This window comes from Ananas comosus, linkage group 4 (genome assembly GCF_001540865.1).
Source record: "Ananas comosus cultivar F153 linkage group 4, ASM154086v1, whole genome shotgun sequence".
NCBI lineage: Eukaryota > Viridiplantae > Streptophyta > Magnoliopsida > Poales > Bromeliaceae > Ananas > Ananas comosus.
Genome location: NC_033624.1, coordinates 8,266,523 through 8,289,226, shown reverse-complemented (window position 1 = coordinate 8,289,226; position 22,704 = coordinate 8,266,523). Strand labels below are relative to the sequence as shown.

Sequence of the window (22,704 nt, the reverse complement as noted above, 5' to 3'; positions counted from 1 at the left end):
ACCCCACGTTGTTTTGGGGTGTTTACAGGTTCACACGTGAGCGGCGCGGCGGCGCGAGGCGAGGGCGTAGCTCCATAGTTAGCACCTTACCATCGAGACCAGAGATAGCGGTACCCTGAGTCGGCCCTACTTAGGGATGCAAGAAAATGAAAAGAATCAAGTTGTAATAATATTGTTAAAGCTAGATTGTATTTGGAAGCTAAAAAGAATGTATTATGTAATTGTGATGTAAAATGAATCTAATGTGAATGAATGTAATAATATAGGATGTGTTTATGTTGTTTGATACCTTCCATTATGCAATCTTGATTGAAATGTGTTCCTGGTTGGAACTTCGCACATTGTATTGATTGCTATGCCTTGAACGTACAGGGGAGACTCTGTCCGCAGTACAGGGGAAACCCTGTCCGTTCGGCGATCTGTTGGCGGCGCCGCGACCCGGCCAAATAGGCGGGCAGTCGCGGGGCGTGACACGTTTGGTTTCATATTGTACATAATGATGAACAGAGACTTGTAAATGAATGTATAAGAGAGCATGTAAATAACTAAATGTTTCAGTTATTCAGTTATGTATAGTTCAGTTTTAAAAGTTTTAAATTACAGTGAATTTTATGTATAGTTAGTTGCTTTCACTTGTGCTTGTTGCTTGCTCTCGTGCAAGCCATGTATATTGAAATATTCTCCTGGGATTATTTCTTACTTTATACATGTAGCTATAATTGTTGAGCCTTGGGCAGACAGGGGAGGTGCTGTCCGTTCGACGTCTGTGTACGGGCCCGGATCGACCAAATTGGCGATAGCGGGACGTGACATATATCTTCCCATTTCCAAACGGGAATAGGTAGGCTTTGAAGCTTTCCCACTGGAAACCAGCGCTCCGTCTTCACCTGTTGACATACTAGGCATTGCGCCACAAAGCGCCCAACATCACCTTTCATTCCCGGCCACCAATAGAGCATCTTCAAATCATGATACATCTTGGTGCCGCTCGGGTGGTCGCGATAGGGAGACCAATGTGCCTTTTGCAGAATCAACTTGCAGACTTCTTCAGTTTCCGGTACACACCACAGGTCTCGATATCGAAGCACACCGCCGGCGTCTATACTAAAATAGCCACCACGCCCACCCTCAATGTCGTGCCGTACCTTTTGGAGATTCAGATCCGCAGGTTGCAGATTTTTTATTCTCTCCAACAAGGTCGGTTGGACAACGAGAGTAGATAGCATAGTCGTAACCTCTGGAGCTACTACCTCAAGATCCATTCGTCCTATTTCTTTCCGCAAGGGCTTTTGGTTTGTGACCCACAACGCGAGGTTCTCTACCGACTTCCTGCTAAGCGCATCCGCGACTATATTCGCCTTCCCGAGGTGGTAGAGGATTGTGACATTATAATCCTTTAACAGCTCCAACCACCGCCGTTGCCGCATATTGAGCTCCTTCTGTGTAAACAAATATTTTAGACTTTTGTGGTCAGTATATACCTCACAATGCGCGCCATACAAATAGTGCCTCCACAACTTAAGAGCAAATACCACCGCAGCTAACTCCAAGTCATGGATAGGGTAGTTCTTCTCGTAGCTCTTCAACTGACGGGATGCATACGCGATCACCTTCCCGCCTTGCATTAGAACACACCCCAAACCCAAATAGGACGCGTCGCTATACACCACAAAGTCTTCATCCTGCACCGGTAGGGCGAGCACCGGAGTCGAAGTTAATCATTCCTTCAACTCTCCAAAACACCGGTCGCACTCGACGCTCCAAATAAACTTGGTGCCCTTCTGAGTCAAACGGGTGAGCGGAATAACTATCTTCGAGAAACCCTCTACGAACTGTCTATAATAGCCCCCTAAGCCCACAAAGCTTCGGACCTCCGTGACATTCGTTGGGCGAGGCCAATCCTTGATCGTATCAACTTTTCTTGGGTCAACTGAAACTCCACCCTCGGAAATAACATGCCCTAGAAATGCAACTTCTCGGAGCCAAAAGTAACATTTCTTCAACCTTGCATATAGCTTCTCCTCCCGAAGGACTTGAAGCACCAACCTCAAATGCTCGGCATGCTCCTCGTCTCTACGAGAGTAGACCAAGATGTCGTCAATGAAGACCACGACAAATCGGTCCAAATACGCCTTGAAGACACGGTTCATCAAATCCATAAACGTCGCCGGGGTGTTGGTGAGCCCAACGGCATAACGGTGAACTCATAGTGTCCATACCGCGTACGGAACGCGGTCTTCTGCACATCCTCCGGCTTTATCTTCAACTGGTGATAACCGGACTGGAGGTCTACCTTGGAGTACACTCGAGACCCTTGCAACTGATCAAACAAGTCATCGATTCGGGGCAACGGGTACTTGTTCTTGATAGTAACCTTGTTCAACTCGCGATAATCTACGCAAAGTCGAAACGATCCATCCTTCTTTCGCACAAACAATACCGTGGCTCCCCACAGCGATACACTCGGCCTGACGAATTCCTTATCAAGGAGATCCTGCAACTGATCCCTCAACTCCTTTAGTTCTGCCAGTACTATACGATATGGAGCCTTCGAGATCGGCGCGGTCCCGGGAACCAAGTCTATCACAAACTCGATCTCCCGATCCGGTGGTATCCCGGGTAACTCCGCGAGAAATACATCCGAAAACTCCCGGACCACGAACAAATCCTCGAGCGCCGGAGGCACCCTCTCGACCTCCACAACGGTCGCCAAAAAAGCCACGCAACTGCTGTTAACCAATTTCCTCACCCTCGGCACCGACACCGTCGCGGCGAAGCACGAGCTCTTGCACGCCCGATAAGCAAACTCCTCCTGTCCTGGCTCACAAAACGTTATCACCTTGTTCTTGCAGTCGATAGACGCATAGTATCTCGAGAGCCAGTTCATGCCCAATATGATGTCGAAGTCCTTCAACTTCTTGAGCACTAACATCCGTGTCGGCATAATCCAGTTGCTCAACTGCACCGGACAAGCCAAGCACTCTTTCCTAAAGACAAATGCACGCCCGGGGCCCTCTACTCACCAAGTGCTATCACTCAACTGGACTTCTATGCCATGCATCTCAGCGAACGGTCTACTAATAAATGAATGTGTAGCACCTGTATCAAACATAGCCCTGAAGCGAACTCCGTTAATTAAAACCATACCTGCCACCACATAGCGCTCCTTGGCCTCGGTAGGTTCCTCGGCTTGAGCGGCGAATACCCATCCGCTTAGAGCCGATCGCGTCACCTCGGGCTGACACGGCGCCATAGCACGTCCGGCAGATACAGCAGTAGGTGGGGCTCCTCCATAATATTCTGGAGTCGTCGGAGCCAATGCCACAGACGGGGTGGGCAAAGCCCTCAACGGACAGTATCAACTGATATGTCCCGCCTGACCGCAAGTGAAGCACTTTCCTTCCCGCTTCCCGCAAGCCCTTGGTACATGATTTCCACCACAAATAGCACACCGCTGAGGTCTACGGCCCTTGGACTGAGTTCGCGGGTACTTCGGGGACTTTCTTGACTTTGACTGAGCTCTCGAGCCACTTTGAGCCCGCTTCTTTCCACCGTCCCTCTCGAATGCTTCGCGCTCCTCACGGACGTGGGCATTACCCTGCTCCGCCCACAACGCCCGATCTAACATCTTCGCAAAGGAAGTGAGCTTAAGAATGTGAACCGCCCTATAGATATCCGGCCGGAGTCCTCGCTCGAACCAATCCGCTCGATCCCTGTCGTCCCGCACTACGTCGGGGACGCAGTTTATAATGTGTGAGAACTCCCGCTCATACTCCCCTACCGAGCGGTTACCCTGCTTCAACTTTCTGAACTGCTCCTGGAGCTTTTTCTTCTCACTATCGGGGAAGTAATTAGTAAATAGCAAACCCTGAAATTCCTCCCACGTCAACGGCGGAAGGTCGGAAGACCGATCCCGCTTAATCCACTTCCACCACACTTTCGCCTTCCGCTCCAAACAACGTGTGGCGAGGTGCACTTTGTCCCTCTCTAACGTGTAGAGGTCCTCAAACAAGGTCTCCATCGAGTCTACCCATGACTCGACCATCCAAGGCTCGACCTTCTCCCCGTCAAATACTGGCGGATCGAATTTTCGGAACATCACAAGGGCCGCTAGTGCGTGCTCCCTCTCCGCCGCCATAGCCGCATCTTCGGGGTTTGAAGTCCCCAAACCAGTAGCTACCATAGCCGGGGCGGGTCTCGCTGCAACCGGCACGGCCGCCGTTGCCACACCCTCTGTCACGATGGGCGCAACCACTGGAGGCGTGGGCCGCTCAACATCCCCCTAGGCTGAAGCCTGCTATGCCACCAGTTCCTGCAGCCTTGCTATTTGATCCTCTTGGTGCTGCATTGCGCCAACCATCTTAGCGATCTGCGCTCGTAACTCCCGCACTTCACCAGATCCCGACTGCTCGGGCAACTCGAGAGGTGGTGCCGGAGTGGATCTAGTCTTAGGGCGTCCCCTCGGTGCCATAGCTCCTGAAATGCAACAAATTGGTTAATCACATTAACCCGTTAACTTCCTGCAACTACGAGACAAACAACTCAACATCGAAATCGGGCGGAAGCACACAAGGGTAATCATTCTAGACTCTTAGCGTCATGTTGTCGGCAGCCAACACAACCACTTCGAGTCGAGAAATAATACCACTCGAATCCGTCTTTATCAACCATTAGAGACATACTATCAACTTCGACCCAATCGATCAACTTCCGCCACCGGTATAGGTTCACGTCTTACTCACGCACCTATAGCCTTAAGGTTGCCAACCTAGGGTCTCCTAGGTCCATCCTTGTAATGTACTGAAATTTTGAGTTGCGACGCTAACTTTGCTCTGGAAGATCAAAGTGAAGTTTGAATTGGATGTGCATCATTCCCGAGTGATTTTGGAAGTGTGGAAATGATTTCTGAAGGTAATTGAGTATTTGATGCAAGTCGGGCGTGAAATGATCAAGATAAATGCTAAAATGGAATTGGTTGCTTTCGAGCTAAATTAGTAGCTTGTGGAGGTTTATTAATGTGTTTTGGAAGTGTTTGAATGGACTCGAAGTAAATTAGATGCGCAAAGGGGGCTAAAAACTGCTACTGCCAGCTGCTGTTAGTGCAGGGACTGAACTGTAAACCTGCAGGGACTGATTTGTGAACCTGCAGGGACTGAACTGCGAACTGCTGGACTACAATGCAACTTCAGTCCTTTGGGGGGTTAAAGTGCGATTTTTTGGTCTTATCTTTTAACCCCAGGTACCCAGCACCTGCTTAGATGTTGGGATCATTATCTTCATCTCTTCTTTATCTAATTCTCCCTCTCTTTCTTTCTCAACTGTAGAAGTAAGTAGGTAAAGAAGAAAGTGGAGAAGTGCAGTTTTTTTTGGCAAATTGAGCTGAAAGGAAGGTTTCAGAAGCTAAGAGCAACTTGGTACAGCATCTAATTAAGGTAAGCTTGGTTAATATCTGATTTTAGTCAAGTTAATTGACTTAGAGATGATCTACATAATTGTTTCTTGCTGCTAGAGCTTGCAGACTTGATGTTTTTGGCCTGGTAGAGTTGCCGAGCAAGAATTTCAGCTGAGGAGAAGAGAATTGAGCTGAGAGTAACTTGGGGAAGCTCTGAATTCAGGTTAGAATGATGCCCAATTCAAATTTGAGTAGTATTGTTTGCTTTGAAAGAGTTCTAGATTGTTAAAGTGGGTATAATTGTGTATGGAGCTGAGAAATTCTGCAGGGACAGCATATATGCATATAAATGTACATTTGAATGAATGATTAGAGTAAAATCTGAGATGGATTATGCTTGTTCCTGGTTTAGATGTTGCATATTAAGGTTCTAAAAATGATTGACTTACAGATTTTAATGTTAGAGCCCTTGGAATCCATTAAGCATGAAGGTAAGTTACATGTCAATTGTATCCATATAAGACAAGTAACCTGAGACATGTTGAGCTTCTTCCCTGTTTAAGGTTGTGGTATTTAATTTAGAGAGGGAGTAGGCTGTGAGTTCTTGGTGATTTAGGCTGTGAATTCTTAGTTACTAACATGTATAAGTGCTATAGAAGCCTTGGAAACTATATAAAACTGCATACATATATATACATATACATGTTGATGGATGGTTAGAGCAAAATTTGCAGTGAATGGGTCTTGAATTTTGGTTGGAAAGATGCCCCCTGCTGTGAAGAAAAGTTAAATAGGAACTTCTTAAGTGTGGAAGTTTCTAAGTGTTAGGGGCTCTATGGAGCTAACTCTATGTAATATGTATATGTATATGTATACTTAGGATTAGTGGTTGGGAGACAAAATCTGAGCTAAAATCCCACTAAATCCTGTTTGAAGTTGGTATTATTTGTCCCTAATTCTCAGTTACTAAAGTACAGAATTGATAGGAAGCTTAATAGTAAGACTAGGTATATGTATATGTTAATAATATATACATATATACAAGTTGGAGTTAAAATGCAAAGTTTGTAAAAATGAAAATATGACCTGAACTTAATCTCTTTTATTCCTCTATGAAGGAATAGTGGACGCGCTCGGAAGTTCAAATTGACATTCCAACGAGCCTACGGCACGCTAATAAGGAAAACCTCATTTTAGCTTCGTTTGTCGCGAGCGAGGATCGGGATGGTTCATAAATTGCGGGAAGTGGATTTCTCGCATTCCGGTATTATTTAAAGGTGGGTGGTGCTTTCCGAAGTCATCGAATGACCTTTTATGTTTATGTCGTCGTTCTTGAGCATACATGGATTGTATATGTTTAGCTGAAATTCATGCGTTATAGGGTCGAGCTTGATGTGTGGTTAATTATGACATGTGGTGTCACGCCCCGAGCTCCGCCTATTTGGTCGGATTCGGGCTCGTCGACAGACCGCCGAACGGACAGAGCCTCCCCTGTACGTTCTAGGCGTCAACAATCTAAACAATGCAATACAAGAGGTTCCAAACAGGAACTGTAGCAAGTATGTAGATTGCATATGTATCGAAAACATAAAGTGCAAACTATGCTATTACAAGTATTCATCTCAGAGATTCTTTTACATTTATAATATTTTACATTTACATAACCACATATGCTTTTAAGTTAATATGAAACTTATACAAATTACTACAATTTTGTTTCTTTCCATTTGAACTCTGAACTTGACCTCTTCAGGGTGTTGCTATCTCAGTCTCAGTGGTGGGGCGCTATCTACGAAGCTACGCCCTGTCCTCGCGCCGCCGCGCCGCTCGCGTGTAACCTGTACCCCCAAAACAACACGGGGGTGAGAACTATATAAATATAGTTCCCAGTGGGTACGGCCACCCAAGAGAAGAGCTCGACCCACCAGGTCCAAAGGAGGCAACAGTAGGTTAGTTCAACAAATAGATAGATAGATATTTAACGATGCAACAAATAGAACCATACCTTGCCTCGCTGCTATGCACTATGCAATACCTGTAAATCATGAAAGTAGCTTACTTGATTCTACTTTATATCATTAGCCATTCTTTACTTGTAGCCGTTTTATTCTTTCTTAGCTAGTTTCATTCATTAGCTATTTTCTTTATTCTTTTCTTTATGCTTTATTCTTTATTCTTACTGTACTCACTGGCGATTCTTTCCTAAGGTTACTTTACCTTAGCCATCTAGCCACTCGACTCGGTCTTGAGTCAATCAACCGCGGAGTACCGCGTCAAGTCAGGCTCGAGGTGAAGGACGTCTCACAACACCTCAGCCTTAAGTCCACGCGACACTAGGTCCATCACAGGGAGAGGAGAACCGTCGATCCCCGTGACCCTAAGTCGCTCAAGCTCAACGGGCGAGGAGAACCGTCAAACCCGTTAGCTCCGGGAGAGGAGAACCGTCAATCCCGTTGAATCACTACCGGGAGAGGAGAACCGTCGATCCCGTAGTTTCGATTCACTTCACTTGTTTCATGGCATACCGGGAGAGGAGAACCGTCAATCCCGTTGAATCACTACCGGGAGAGGAGAACCGTCAATCCCGTAGTTAAGATTCTATTTCTGCCATCACACCATTCCTAAGGATTCCGGAATCCATTTCACAACTTAAGGGTTTACTCACTGACCCTATGTTGACGACCTTCTTAGGTCTATACTATTCACTTTCTAGTGGTCCTATTGCCACTATAATTCACAACTTGATTTACTTTTTATCGAGTGTTTCATTACATCATAACCTAGGTTCGTTTACACTAGGTTTAATATTCTTTCTCCTAGATCTCAACTCTAGGTTAACTTACTTGACCTAGGGCCAATGACGCTAGGTTAATGTCCGACCTATGTTCAATAACACTAGGTTCATGCCACTCGATCTATACAATGTCCAACCTAGGTTTAATAACTTAGGTTCATTCCACACCGTCGATATAATGTCCAACTTATGTTTCTTATGTTTAATAACTTAAACTCATGCCACTCGATCTATACATCACCCTAGGTGTTCTTGCCTAGGTTCATAGTTCACATGTTCTCATGTATCTTGTTACCGTTGAGGTTTCTAATCAACGAGAATTATCGATATTCATATAGCTTGAATTATAGTATATTCATTTTCATATGTGTTTGGATATAAGCATCAAACCTTCATATTCACAAGTATTAGCTTTCATGTATCAACAATTATACATCTAATATGGTTATCAATACATTCACTTTCATATATGTTTAGACATAGACGTTAAACATTCATATTCATAAGCCTTTAACACTAGCTTTCATGTATCATGTATCAACAATTATGTTTACTTTAGCATTTGTATTCACATTTCGACAATTTCATTCATATGTATCTAGCGTTCAATATCCATGTGCATCTAGCATTCATATGGCATTCATATTCATACTCATATTCATATTCATATTCCTATTCATATTCATTTAGCATTCACATTCACATGGATCATCTAGCATTAACATATGCCCACACACTCATATAGGCCTACTTATATGCATTTAGCATTCATATGCCGACAGTTATCGTCATATATGCGTCAAATGAAACTATGATTTACTTTGGCATGGAAGTGACCTAATCACTTCGGTGAAGCACAACCCACCTTTCTTTGATGCCGGAAAGGGAGAAATGCGCTTCTAGCGCTTTCCCGAGAACCGCGACCCGCGCTCGCGACTATCGATGCCGAAAATCTTCTTTTGGCGATATCTTCGCGTAGGAGCGACGGATTGCCGAACCGACTTCGCCAGCGCGTTTCTTTTACCCCCAATTAGGTTTGTACGCGGTCAATTTCGCTTTAGAACTTCTATCCTGCAAAAGTGCATTATCGGGGTCAATTTCTATAGAAGCTCGTTTCAATGCAATTTCACAATTCACTAGAGTAATTCAACTCTTTTTAGCCCAAGAATCTCAAAAATAATTAATGAAATCTGCCCAAAGACTTCGATTTCATTTTTCTCTCTATTTCATTTCCTTTCTTTCATTTTTTTCTTCTCTTTCTTTCTTTCTTTCTTTCCTGCAGATTTCTTCCTTTCTTTTCCTTCTTTCTTTTCTTTCTTTCTCTACTTTCTTTCTTTCTTTCTTTCCTTTCCTTCTTTCCCCTGCAGCAGCTGCTGCTGATGCTGTTCCTGCTGCTGCTGACAGCAGCTGTGCGCAAGCTGCTGCTACTGCTACTGCTGTTAAGCTGCTGCTGCTCCTGCAGCTGCTGAAGCTGCTGCTCAGCAGCTTGCGCAAGCTGCTGCTGCTGTTGACAGCTTCTGCTACTGCTGCTGCCTGCTTGCCCTGCTGCTGCTGACTGCTCAGCAGCAGGCTGAGCTGCTGTTGCTACTCAGCTCAGCAGGGCTAAGCTGCTGATGCTGCTGCTGCTGTTATTGCAGCTGCTGCTGATGCTAACTGCTGTTATTACTGCTGCTGCTGTTGCTAACTGCTGCTGCTGTTGCTCCTGCGCCTGCTGTTGACAGCAGCTGAAGCTGCTGTTGACAGCAGCTACTACTGCTGCTGAGCTAATTGCTGAAGCTACTGCTGCTACAACCAGTAGCAGCAGGGAGAGATGAGAGGGAGAGAGATGCAGGGAGAGGTTAAACTTACCTCTTTTCATCTTCTTTCTTTTCTCTTCTTCTTCTTCTTCCTCTCTTTTCTTTTCTTCTCTTCCTTCCTCCTTCTCTCTCTCTACGTAGAGAGAATGGAGAGGTGGCAGAGGGGATAAGGATGGAGGGGAACCTGGCTGGTTAGTGGAATTCCACTAAACCTGTCCAAGTTACCAAAATGCCCCTCGACTTATCCGTTTAGCGACCTTGGATCAGATACCCTTCGTAAGCTCTTCCTAAAGTCCGATTGAGCTCAAATTTGACAGGAATGTTCGTTTTTACTTAACAAGTCCACTGAAATTTTAACATTTCAGTTTCGACCCCGTTTGGTCACTGCGAACTGTCCCAAACTGTAATCTTTATCAGATAACTTCCAAATGATATTTCTCTCTCTACAGGTGTCAGAAAAATCTGAAACTTCAAATCTAGCCTCATTAAAATGTTCCTGACATCTCTTCCAATTTTCATAATTTTCTGACACTGTGCATTTTCTGCTAATTTTCTCAGTCCCGTTCTTTACAGAAAATTCTAAAGTTTCCGTTTTCACTCCGATTTCACCCAAATACTTCCAAAATATACCAAGGGACCTTCATAAGCTACCAATTTAATTTGGAAGCAATTCCTTTTCATTTTGACATTATTTGAGCCGAATTAGCAATAGAATCGGCTCCAATTTCATTACACGGCAGAAATTTCTCCTTTTTGCACTACCACTTCGCACTGAATACTTCAAAACCCTTTGAAAACACACCCTTGGCTTTTCCGAAACTTCACAATTGATTCGGAGATACCACAATTTATCCTCACGCCTTACTTTAATTCTTTTAATCAAAATTAGCGTCGGAAATCCGAAATTCTCTTTATATTTCGTTTCGCGCCCAATTTGCGCCGAAACACTTATTTATCTCCAGAATTCATTCACACGCATCACAAATCACTCGGGGATGATGTCCAACTAGCTCAATCCTCACTTTGACCCTCTAGGTCAAAGTTGACATCGCAACTCCAAGTTTCCATATGTTACATGTGGTCTAATTGTATACTTGACAATACAATTACTTGTGAACAGTGACTAGTAAACATAGAACCCTATAGATGTATGAACTTGTACTGGACTATTAAATAGTGACAAATACATTGTGAATAGATTGCATGAGTGGCACCCAGTGTTATAAATGTTAAACAAAGTCAATGAGCTTGTAAAATGTGTGGCATTAGAACTAGATGAACTGATTAGCATCTAGAGTTGGACAAGTAAATCTAGCATAAAGAGCTAGTTAAAGAGTGTCATTGTCAGTGTATCCTCTAAGCGAGGATTGGATCATACTCATAATAGTCTAATGCCCAAGGTAAGGTCGCTCCTCCTTGGGCGATGAGCTCCGGAGTAGTCATTAACTGGATTAGGAGCTAGCGTCTTCCCCAGTAGACGATCCCGTCAGAATGTAGCTTGCGTCTCCCCGATACTTGGGATTTAGTTAGTGAGTTATTGGTAACCAAATGGTTAACCAGTTGGATTGGGTAAAGGTTATTAGTAGCATGCATGCATCAATTTCAGTTATTGTCTACTGTTTCTTTCAGCTTTGTGCAGGCATTGTAGTAGTTACATGTTATAACTGGTTACTATCTATTCTCTTTTCTTGCCTACATATGCCTGAATAAACCTAGTGGGTGAGTCGGCGAGGTCGGCAGCCAAACCCACTAGGAACTTTCAGTAGTACTCACCCCACTAACCATGCAGGTTCTAGTTCGTGCGGGGTGATCGAGGATCGTGGTATGGACAGCGTTCCATAGATAGTGGACATCCATTGAGTATAGTTGTACCTTATTTATTTCATCTATTTATAGTTGATGAAAGTAAATGTAAATTATTCATTTAAAAGATGGCAATGTATGTATTGGAAGAATGAATATAATAATTATGTGAGCTTTGTATTTGATTTAAAGTAATCAAGATACAATGTATGAATGCTTTAATTAGTTTACTTACACTTGCTTGTGTTGCTTGCCCTCGTGCAAGCCATGTATATTGAAATTTTTTTCCGGGCATTTCATTACACATGTTTAATTGTTATTGCTGAACCTTAGACGAACAGAGGAGGTTCTGTTCGTCTGGCGTCTGTGTGCGGACCCGACCCGACCAAATTGGCGTTCTCGGGACGTGACAGATTAAATGGTATCAGAGCAAGGCAAGTGAAAGTATTGGATGGACCTAGGACCTTAGGATGGAAAACCATTAAGGATCTAGGTTCGTGAGAGACGAGAATCTTGATATGTGGCGAAATGTTGAACTGATTGGGTCGTGTGTTGTATACCTCTAAAAAGGATCTTAGAGGTGGATTCAAGGTGAAGTGTATTCTTAACAGGGAGTGTTCATGTTGGGTGCACACAACATGAGACCGAGTGATGAGAATAGGCTCCCTTGTATGACTTTCACCTGATTTGAGTTGGGTTGACGATAGTTGTTTCGTGTTTGACCTTGAAGGTCATGAATTGGTCGCGTTGTTGCACGTTTAGTGGTTTTGTGTAGTTGATCTCTAATGAGATCAATGTGGTTCGGTATGAGTGGAATCCTTGAGTTAACCGAGCTTGGAGGAAACTCAAGGCATTGGGATCGGTTTGTCACACCCGTGGTAGGGTTTTGGCGATGAATAGTTGTAGTGCAATGTTAGTGGGAAGCAGTATTGTATTTGGCGAATTGAGTCAGGGGACACCAGAAGGCTGTGGCGTAGTTGATAACCGCGCCATTTGTGGTTTGTTGTGGGTAGCTGGAAGTGATGATAGAGGTCGTTTTGTTGGAAATTGGGTAAATCGACTTCTGGCTTTGCAGTATAGAAAGCAGATGAGGGCAATTGTGGATAACCCTTGTGGCCTTCAGAAAATTTTAGTCCATCTGTTTTTGATAAAGGAATATTCGCGGGTCGAGATCTGTGGATTGGCTTCAGGAATATTTCCCTAGAAAGATTTGTGTATCTGGGATAGGATATAGAATTTGCTGTTGGAATATACGACAAATGAGCTTTCAGATAAGTTGTGAGAGTTATAGCAGGGGGACTGCTCGGTGAAAAAGTATGTAGAAGGATTTTCTGCATGCTGAAGTGTGCTTAGTATATAGTGTGAGACATTGGGAACGAGGCCGGTTGTGATATATCGAAACTTTGATAAAAGAAGTTATACGTTCTCCTAATTCACAATTTTCGATGAAGTATTGAGTTGGACCTTGTGGTTGAAGTTAGGTGATATCTCGCGCGGAAGGGGTGCGAATTGATTAGTGAGAATGAAGGGTAAGCGACTTATATTTGGTTCGGGTGGTCAATCGAGTGTTAAGCAATACCCGGAAGAGAGTTGCAGTCGTCATCCTAGAATTCGGAAAGGTCTAATGGTTAACCTTTTTCTTCGAGAGGAATGGTTGTGATAACTTTCACCAGCAAGGCCGCGTGTGTTGTTGGATAAGTGAAGTTATAGTAAATTGACTTCAGTAGGAAGATTGTATACTTGGAAACGATGCGAACTCCGAGCGGTACATGTAAGAGTGTAACTTGGATTTGGGGAGATATAATACCCTAGCGTGCATAGATGAAGAAAGTGTATCGCCTATCGTTTGAATAGGCGGTTGGATAGTGCAAGTGAGTGGTTTGCTGTGAGCCAATGTTGGGGCTCGGGATGAAGATGGAAATGGTGAACCTACTCTTTAAAGCATTTGGGTGATAGTGAGAATTAGATTGGAACGCTAGAAGACGCTCTAGAGCTCGAGAATTCGGATGGTATTCCGATAGATCGAGTAGAGTGATAGCGTCCTTGTTGTAGATTGGTTAGATGATCGCCTGGTTTTGGGCGAGTTAATCAAGTTGTACCTTAACTAGGATGAGGAAATTTGTGTTTGTATGTGTAGGCGTAGGCGGAGTGCCAAGCGTGTGATGTTTAGTGAGAGGAGTAGTAGTATAGGACGCTTGAGTATAAACGTTCGTAGAGTGTGGATTGTGGATCGGCCAAGAGTGTGTTGGCAGTAGCACTTGAGCGTTGCGAGGTGTGAAGCGTGCCATGGATCACTTATTGGGTTGGTGGCTCGCACTAGGTGTCTAGGAGCCAATAGTGATGTGGATTGCTCTGTTGAGCATATCGTGAGCGACGACGATTGAGGATATTACTTGAGGACGATCCGTACCTGGACCATGTGTGGACTTTGGGGCCTGAGGCCATTTGACCAGGCGCAATCCACTATGTATGACAGCAGCCCGATACCTATGGGTAGGGCAGAGGTTATGGTCAGGACGGTAGTCCGAGCTTAGATCAGTGATGGGGTATGCCACATATTGGACCGTGTGGTTAGTGATACACTGAAGGTGTAAGTTTGACCCAACGATATAATAGTAGGGGTTTGGAATTTGGATTGCTCCTAGTTGGAGTATGTGTGCGAGGTCTCAAGGGAGACTTTGTCTTATGATGATTGGGTCTATGCTTGCGAGCAAGAGACGTTATGTAATGTCGCGATTGAGTTAGGTAATCGACCTACGGCGAATCGGTGGTTTGTGAACCGATTTATGATAATTAAGATAAGCAATTTAACCGATTGCTCTCGATATGCGAGAGTTAATGTAGTATTGTGAATCGGGAGTAGTGACCTTGGGAGCGAAGGCTCGGTCCTACTGTTTGCTTATTTTGAATCACCAAGTTAGACGCTAATGAAGAATTAAGATCAATGGCACGAAAGAGGTGTTCGTAGAGACTCGTGGTGAAAGATTTTCTTTGAGATTATTGTGTAGTGGAAGCCACGTGAGATTTTGGAGGATTATGCCTTCAAATCATTGGAGTTGTGGAGATGTTAGAATGAGCCCTTTGTCGAGGAGTGAAAATTTGTGTGTGATTAAACACTCACAATTGAGCAGTGTATTGCGATATCGCAGGTAGCGATGCCAGTTGAGAAATCAAAGTAGACTCCATTAGAGAGTAATGGGTATAGTAGATGTTACCTGATAAGTTTGTATATGAATCAAGGTAGTCTACGGACTTTTCGAGTAAGCGCCATGCAGGAATGATCCCCACCGTGAGAAAAACAGATAGTACTATTCTTTGAAGTAAAATAATGCTTATTGGTATGAATTGGTTATCATCTATTGATGATAAGAATGATGACAGGGGCATGTTAAGTTGATGGTGCGGGTAGTTGTTGATTGTATGAGGAGAATGCTAATTCTAAAGCATATTACTTATGCGAGAATTGAATTAGTGTGGTAACCAAGGCAAATAAGTCTTTGATAGTAAATGAGACTGGAGTATAGTAAGTCATTGAATGTTTACTTGCATTGCCATTGGGATTTAGAGAACTTATAATAGTTAGTTGGAAGAACAAGGTATATTCTCGACGTGCATGAGTAATTATATTAAGATAATTGATACAACTGGTTACCAAAAATTATGAGATTATGGTGCCAAATCTAAAGGATTGGATTAACCCCCATTCGTTAGGGGATGGTGAGCATAAGGAAATTGCCCTTAGATGTGAAGTATGTAAGGAAATGCGTAATGAATTTCAAATTGTTGAATAGAACTCCTCATGGGTATCAAAGTAAGAGCTGCAGAGTTACTAGATGGAATGAATGATTGTGCACTCTGGATATGTGAGAATGAGAAAATTACAGAATTGTATAGTTCTATTATGGGTGAACATTGAGATCTATTCTCATCTGGTTAATTAGATAAATGGAGATATATAAGTGTATCTAAGTTTCGCGGATGAAACTTTTGTTAACGGGGGTAGATTGTAATGTACTGAAATTTTGAGTTGCGACGCTAACTTTGATCTTCCAGAGCAAAGTTAGCGTAATCATAGCTCCTGAGACTAGATCCACTCCAGTACCTCGGGAGGTGGTGCCGGAGTGGATCTAATCTTAGGGCGTCCCCTCTGTGCCATAGCTCCTGAAATGCAACAAATTGGTGAATCACATTAACCCGTTAACTTCCTGCAACTACGAGACAAACAACTCAACATCGAAATCGGGCGGAAGCACACAAGTGTAATTATTCTAGACTCTTAGCGTCATGTTGTCGGCCGCCAACACAACCACTTCGAGTCGAGAAATAATACCACTCGAATCCGTCTCTATCAACCATTAGAGACATACTATCAACTTCGACCCAATCGATCAACTTCCGCCACCGGTATAGGTTCACGTCTCACTCACGCACCTATAGCCTTAAGGTTGCCAACCTAGGGTCTCCTAGGTCCATCCTTGTAGTGTACTGAAATTTTGAGTTGCGACGCTAACTTTGCTTTGGAAGATGAAAGTGAAGTTTGAATTGGATGTGCATCATTCCCGAGTGATTTTGGAGGTATGGGAATAATTTCTGGAGGTAATTGAGTGTTTGATGCAAGTCGGGCGTGAAATTATCAAGATAAATGCTAAAATGGAATTGGTTGCTTCCGAGCTAAATTAGTAGCTTGTGGAGGTTTATTAGTGTATTTTGGAAGTGTTTGAAAGGACTCGAAGTAAATTAGATGCGCAAAAGGGGCTAAAAACTGCTGCTGCCAGCTGCTGTTAGTGCAGGGACTGAACTGTAAACCTGCAGGGACTGATTTGTGAACCTGCAGGGACTGAACTGCGAACTGCTGGACTACAATGCAACTTCAGTCCTTTGGGGGGTTAAAGTGCGATTTTTTGGTCTTATCTTTTAACCCCAGGTACCCAGCACCAGCTTAGATGTTGGGATCATTATCTCTTTATCTCTTCTTTATCTAATTCTCTCTTTCTTTCTTTCTCAACCGTAGAAGTAAGTAGGTTAAGAAGAAAGTGGAGAAGTGCAGACAAATTGAGCTGAGAGGAAGGTTTAAGAAGCTGAGAGCAACTTGGTACAGCATCTAATTAAGGTAAGCTTGGTTAATATCTGATTTTAGTCAAGTTAATTGACTTAGAGATGATCTACATAAGTGTTTCTTGCTGCTAGAGCTGGCAGACTTGATGTTTTTGGCCTGGTAGAGTTGCCGAGAAAGAATTTCAGCTGAGGAGAAGAGAATTGAGCTGAGAGCAACTTGGGGAAGCTCTGAATTCGGGTTAGAATGATGCCCAATTCGAATTTGAGTAGTATTGTGTCACGCCCCGAGCCCGCCTATTTGGTCAGGTTCGGCACGCCGACAGACCGCCGAACGGACAGAGTTTCCCCTGTACGTCTAAGGCGTCGCAATCAATACAATTACAATAGATTCCAACCAGGAACAGTATTCAACATATAACGATTGCATAACGAAGGTATCAAACAACATAAACACATCCTAAGTTATTACATTCATTCATTCTATAACATACCGAACTTCTATAATTATGAAGTTATGGTGTATGTTAGCTTGGAAAGCCGTTAGAATGGTTACGGTGAAGTTCGGAAGCATTCGGTTGCTTCAATGCACGTAGGGCGCGAAGACGGAGCCTGAAAGGCTATGATGGACCGTGGACTAAATCTAGCAAGGGCATGGATGAAAAGATGATGAAAACATGTTTGAAAACATGTTTGGAGAGTCTCGGTTCGATTTGAAACGAATCGGAGGTCAAACGAGCGAAAACGAGCGAAAAAAACGGACCCGAAGGCTGAAAATGCTGAAAATTTGGCTAAGTCTGGAATGCAGAATTTCTGGCCTTTCGGGGACCGGTCTCTCACTGCCTGGGACCGGTCCCAGCACCCGAAAATGCCCAGTTTGGGCTGGGTTATTGTGTTAAACATTGAGGGGTGTGGCGGGTTATGTGCAATTGTGTTTGGATGAGGTTATATGTTGGAGAGATGAGGTTTAGCCCTCATTTCTTTCTCTCCAACACCAACATGAGAGCTCTCTCTCTCTCTAGATCTCTCCCTCTCCCTCCTTGAGATGCTCCAATGGTGAAACCATGGTGGAGAAAAGCTTGCTAGGTGATGAAGGAACCCTCTCATGGCAACCTAGCTTGGAAGAAAGCTTGGATCTAAGATAAGTAACCTAAGATTTGAGGGTTCTATGGTTTTAATGTTAGGGTTTGAGTATTTCTCTTTAGATCTAGCTTCTAGATGAAGCTATGGTAAATTTAGACATGGATTTCCATGTGCTTGGGGGTTATTTCATAAAGATGAAAACCCTAGGGGTTAGAAAATGGAATTTTGTAAAGTTGAGATCTAACTTAAGTTTGATCTCTTGTTAACCTAATTGATAGGTCAACGAACACGTTGGTGCGCTCGGTTCGTCGATTCGTCGAGCCGGTACGAAGATATTGAAGAAACAAGCTAAATTGGTACAGATGGCCGCAGCTCGCGGCGTTGGTGTCTAAAAATCGTGAAAATGGAATCGGGGCTTCTCGGCATTCCTACAAGGTGGGGGGGTGCTATCCGGAAACACCGGATCTCTTTCTATGTCTATGTCGCTTCTTTGAGCATGTTGATAATGTTGTACTCATGCATGTAGGGTAATGAGATAAATGTTGATTATATCAATTATCTGTTTATGAACATTGCAAACATGTTGTAGAGCCATGAGAACGAGAAAATGAACAACCCTATATGTATGTGAAAGTGAGAAAAGACTTGATCCATAGTAAATAAAGGCGACATTGACTCTAGTGACATGATTGGCACCGAGAACATATTGTGCTAGATAAGGTAAAACCTTAAAGCATTGTGAAATATTGACTATCCCATTAGTGGACATTATGGCTTAGTAAAGTGACATACATGATTAGGTAAAGACCTATCATCGGTATTGTGGCATCATGGTTAAAGTTGTAAAGACCATTCTATGCATTGTGACTATTGTGGCTTAGTAAAGTGACATACATGATTAGGTAAAGACCTATCATCGATATTGTGGCATCAGGACCATTGTGATATTGGGAAATGGTAGTATACGCATGAATAGGTAAAGACCTTTCATCGGCATTGTGGCATTGAGACAGGTTTGGCTATACCTCCTCAAATTGAGGAGGGGATCATACTCACATGTATTGGTTCCGGCTTGTGGGAGGTCGCTCCTCCACAGGCGGTGTACTCCGGAGTGATGAAAACACCACGGGTCGACATGCCCGGCGAAGATCCTTCGGGTGGTAGTGCTTTGTGCCTCCCCCGTTAGATGGATATGTGGACTGTGAGTTGGGGTAAACCAGGAGCACCCCATGGTTGATTGGGTAAAGGCCAAAGGAAAGTGTGTGGACTGTGTGTTGGGGTAAACCAGGAGCACCCCGAGTTGACCATAGGAAAGTGAAAAGGACATGCATGCATAATCATCATGTATTTGAATATGAATATCTATCTGTGATTTGCTTTCTTGCAGGCATTGTATTAGAAGTGCATTAGTTGGTTTGTTATCCTTCCTTATTGAAATACATATGCCTGAAATAGACCTAGTGGGCGAATCGGCGCAGTCGGTGGCCGAACCCACTGGGAACTTCTTCTAGTTCTCATCCCACTAACCATGCAGGTTCTAGCGCGAGCGGGACGATCGGGGCTCGTGGCGTGGTTATCGTGCTCAAGGTAGTGTGCTACCTTTATGTGTATAGAGGCACCTTTGTATATTTCATCTATTATGTCGATTATGTAAAATGTAAAATGTAAATGTAATAAATTCATGTGACATGTGAAAATGTATTAAGTTCCTTTGAGAGGTGAAATTGTAAATTGAGATGAATGAATGTAAAGAAATGTATGAGCTTTGTATTTGATTGAAAATGATCAAGATACAATGTATAAATGTAATAGTTAGATTGCTCTCACTTATGTTTGGTTGTTGCTTGCCCTCGTGCAAGCCGTATATACTTGCATTCATTATGTTTGAATTGCTATGTTATACATGTACTGTAGGAGCCTTGGGCGGACAGGGGAGGTGCTGTCCGTTCGGCGTCTGTTGATGTGCCCGAACCGACCAAATTGGCGGTCGCGGGGTGTAAGGAAGTGAATTCTCGAAATGTGAGGATTGTACTTCATCCAGGATCGACTAATTGTCGAGAGTATACCCTTTGTGGGAGTTGGGAATGTTCAAAGCACAAAAAGTGCCTTGGAGTTGAGTCCGCGAGAGCAAATGAGGCAAATTGCATCATTGGGCTGATATTGCTCTCGGGGACCGGTCTCTGCAGGTGAGAGACCGGTTCCCCTGGCTGGGTGTAGCGGGGTTGCGTGATGCAACCGGTCCCTGGCAGGGAGGGACCGGTTCCCGAACGTGGTTCCAGCGAGAGATGCCAAAAATTGGCTAAGTCCTGAAAATCGAGCTCTCGGGCACCGGTCTCCCAGGTGAGGACCGGTCTCCCGAGGAGAGACCGGTTCCCGAACGCGTGCGCCCGAGGGAAGCCCTCGGGGACCGGTCCCAAGTCGGGGAGACCGGTCCCTCCGCGCGAAAATAGCCTAGTGAGAGCAGTACGCAGGAGTGAAAGTTGAGGGGCTTTTGTGCAAAATGGCTTTTATTTGAGTGGGCTGAGCCCTCTCTCTCCCTCACACTCTCTCATTTCACTCTCTCTCTTGCTCTCTTGCTCTCTCTCTCTCTAGAGATAACAAAGAAGGAGAAGAAGAAAGAGAAGAAGAAGAAGGAGGAGAAGAAGAAGAAGGAGGAGAAGAAAAAGGAGGCTAGGAGCATCTTCCTCTCCCTCTCCTCTTCCCATTGGTGTAGCTCAAGTGGTAAGCTACAACCCTAGCTTCTAGAACTTAGGGTTTTTGGGTTTTATGCCTTGGAATGGGTCAAATGGAACCTAAGCAAGGTTCTAAATAGATCAATCCTAAGGATCTAGGGATTTATTAGGTGGTTTGCTATAGGTGCAAATCTAGGGCTTCAAAATGGGGTTTTTGTAAAAGTATGAGATTGATCTCATTTGAAGCCTTGGAAACCCTATTGATAGGTCCCAAAACGCGGGGGCGAAGTCGATTTTGGCATTCGGCGAACCGACGTGAAGTTCTCGGCAAATCGGGCCAGGCTAGTGTTGATTCGGGCGAGGAAGGCTAAAGCCTTTTCGTAAAGCTCGCCGAGAGAGATTTCCGAAACCTCTACATCGATTAAAGGTGGGGGGTGTCATCCGAAACTTTCGAACTCCTTTCTATGTCTTAGATTGCATTTAATCTCATCTCTTCATGTTGCATTGTAGGATTGCATAGTAGCTCCATTCCTTATGCTTTCTAATTGATGACCTAGTGTACTTGGAACGCTTGGTAACTAGATAGGTGAGGATTGGGTCGGAAGGTGGATCCTATGATGCTAAAGATAGAGATGAACCCGATGGGGGTGTTGATGACATAGAAAGTAGTGTTATTGTTAAAGAACAAACGAGTGGCATCCAAACATTGAATGATAACGAGTGGCATTAATGTAGTGTAAATAACACTAGAGGTCGATGGACCTAGGGATAGGTGGATCCCTTAGAAAATGCCTTGTGAACAATGAATTTAGAAAACTAAATAGCATTGCATGAATGTCGGGAACCGATGATTCCGCGATAGTCGTTGACCCTAGTGTAGGGCGTCCTCACTTGGAGAGGATTCGATTGGGTTATTGACTCTAGTTGTAGAGCCTCCTCACTTGGAGAGGATTGGATTGGGTGTTGACCCTAGTTACAGTGTATCCTCACTTGGAGAGGATAGATCTAGCTCACAGTCTGCGTTTAGGATGGTATAGCCATCCAATCCCCACATGGAGGGGATTGTCGTCGAGTACTCCGGAGTGTCGCGCGACTAGGACCACTTGGAGGTCCGGACCACATGGAGGTCCGCAGACGGTCCCGGGCTTGGGTGCACTTGGAGCTCCCTCCCCACTTTGGGATTTGAAGGTGAGTCATGGGCGAGCCCTAGGGCCTCGCCACAGATTGGGTAAATGAAAAAGGCTAAAGGTTTATGAATGTCATTGAACATTGCTATTCGAATATGGATCGAAATTGTTAGCATGGTAGCAAACCTTTATTATATGATGCATGCATTCATATTCATGATTATGGGCATAGTAGCATAGTTTTCCTACTACCGCATTTACAGCTTTCAGATACATATCTATCTATCTGTTGTTACTTGTGCCCACTTGGACCTAGTGGGGAGATCGGCAGAGTCGGCGGCCGAGCACACTGGGAACTATGGAAGATAGTTCTCACCCCACTCTATTTTCAGTGGTAGGTTCAGGGCTGCAGAGAGAGGACCGCGGCAAGGGCGTCGCGCCCGACCAGTGAGACCGTGGTAGTATAGTAGCTTTCCTTTTTGCATTAGTCCCCTATGTATAGAGAGAGATGCATTGTAGGTGAGGATTTGGAGAGCTATGTATTTTGGGTGAAAAAAATGATGTAATGAATGCAACTATTGTAATAGTTAGTAAAGTACTCTCTTTATTTCACTCGTATATCTTGTGGATTACTTGCTCTTCTTGTTGTTGGCACTGTTTGTGCCCTCGTTGAATGTGTATGTTTAGAATTTAAAGTCCTGTGTCAATTCTTGTACACATTCCTGTCGTTGAGCCTTGGGCGGACAAGGGAGGTGCTGTCCGTTCGGCGGTCCGCCGCCGCGGCCGAGCCGTGCCAAATTGGTAGTGGTTTCAGGGCGGGGCGTGACACGGGGCGTGACAGATATAGTGGTGTCAGAGCAAGTGAAAGCAAAAGTCTAGGATGGACTTAGGGACCATAGGTTGGAAACCATAAGGCTTTAGGTTCTTGAAATGTAACAAGGATTTGAAATTGTGGCGAAAGGTTAACTAATTGGGTCGTGTTTGG

At 44.1% G+C, this 22,704-nt stretch overlaps 1 protein-coding gene and 1 long non-coding RNA gene across 3 annotated transcripts in view; one reads left to right on the top strand and one right to left on the bottom strand.

Annotated features, from left to right (window-relative positions):
• Positions 3,359-4,138, bottom strand: LOC109709062. The gene has a single exon (XM_020231134.1). The coding sequence runs from the start codon at positions 4,136-4,138 to the stop codon at positions 3,359-3,361; it is 780 nt and encodes a 259-aa protein (XP_020086723.1).
• LOC109709611 overlaps positions 5,334-22,704 on the top strand; it is a 36,517-nt gene continuing 19,146 nt past the window's right edge. The window contains exons 1-3 of one of the 2 annotated variants that reach the window (XR_002216167.1): positions 5,334-5,432; positions 5,510-5,615; positions 6,511-6,669. This is a non-coding gene — a long non-coding RNA (uncharacterized LOC109709611). The remainder of the gene's footprint in view (positions 5,433-5,509; positions 5,616-6,510; positions 6,670-22,704) is intronic. The other variant, XR_002216168.1, reaches the window with a different exon arrangement.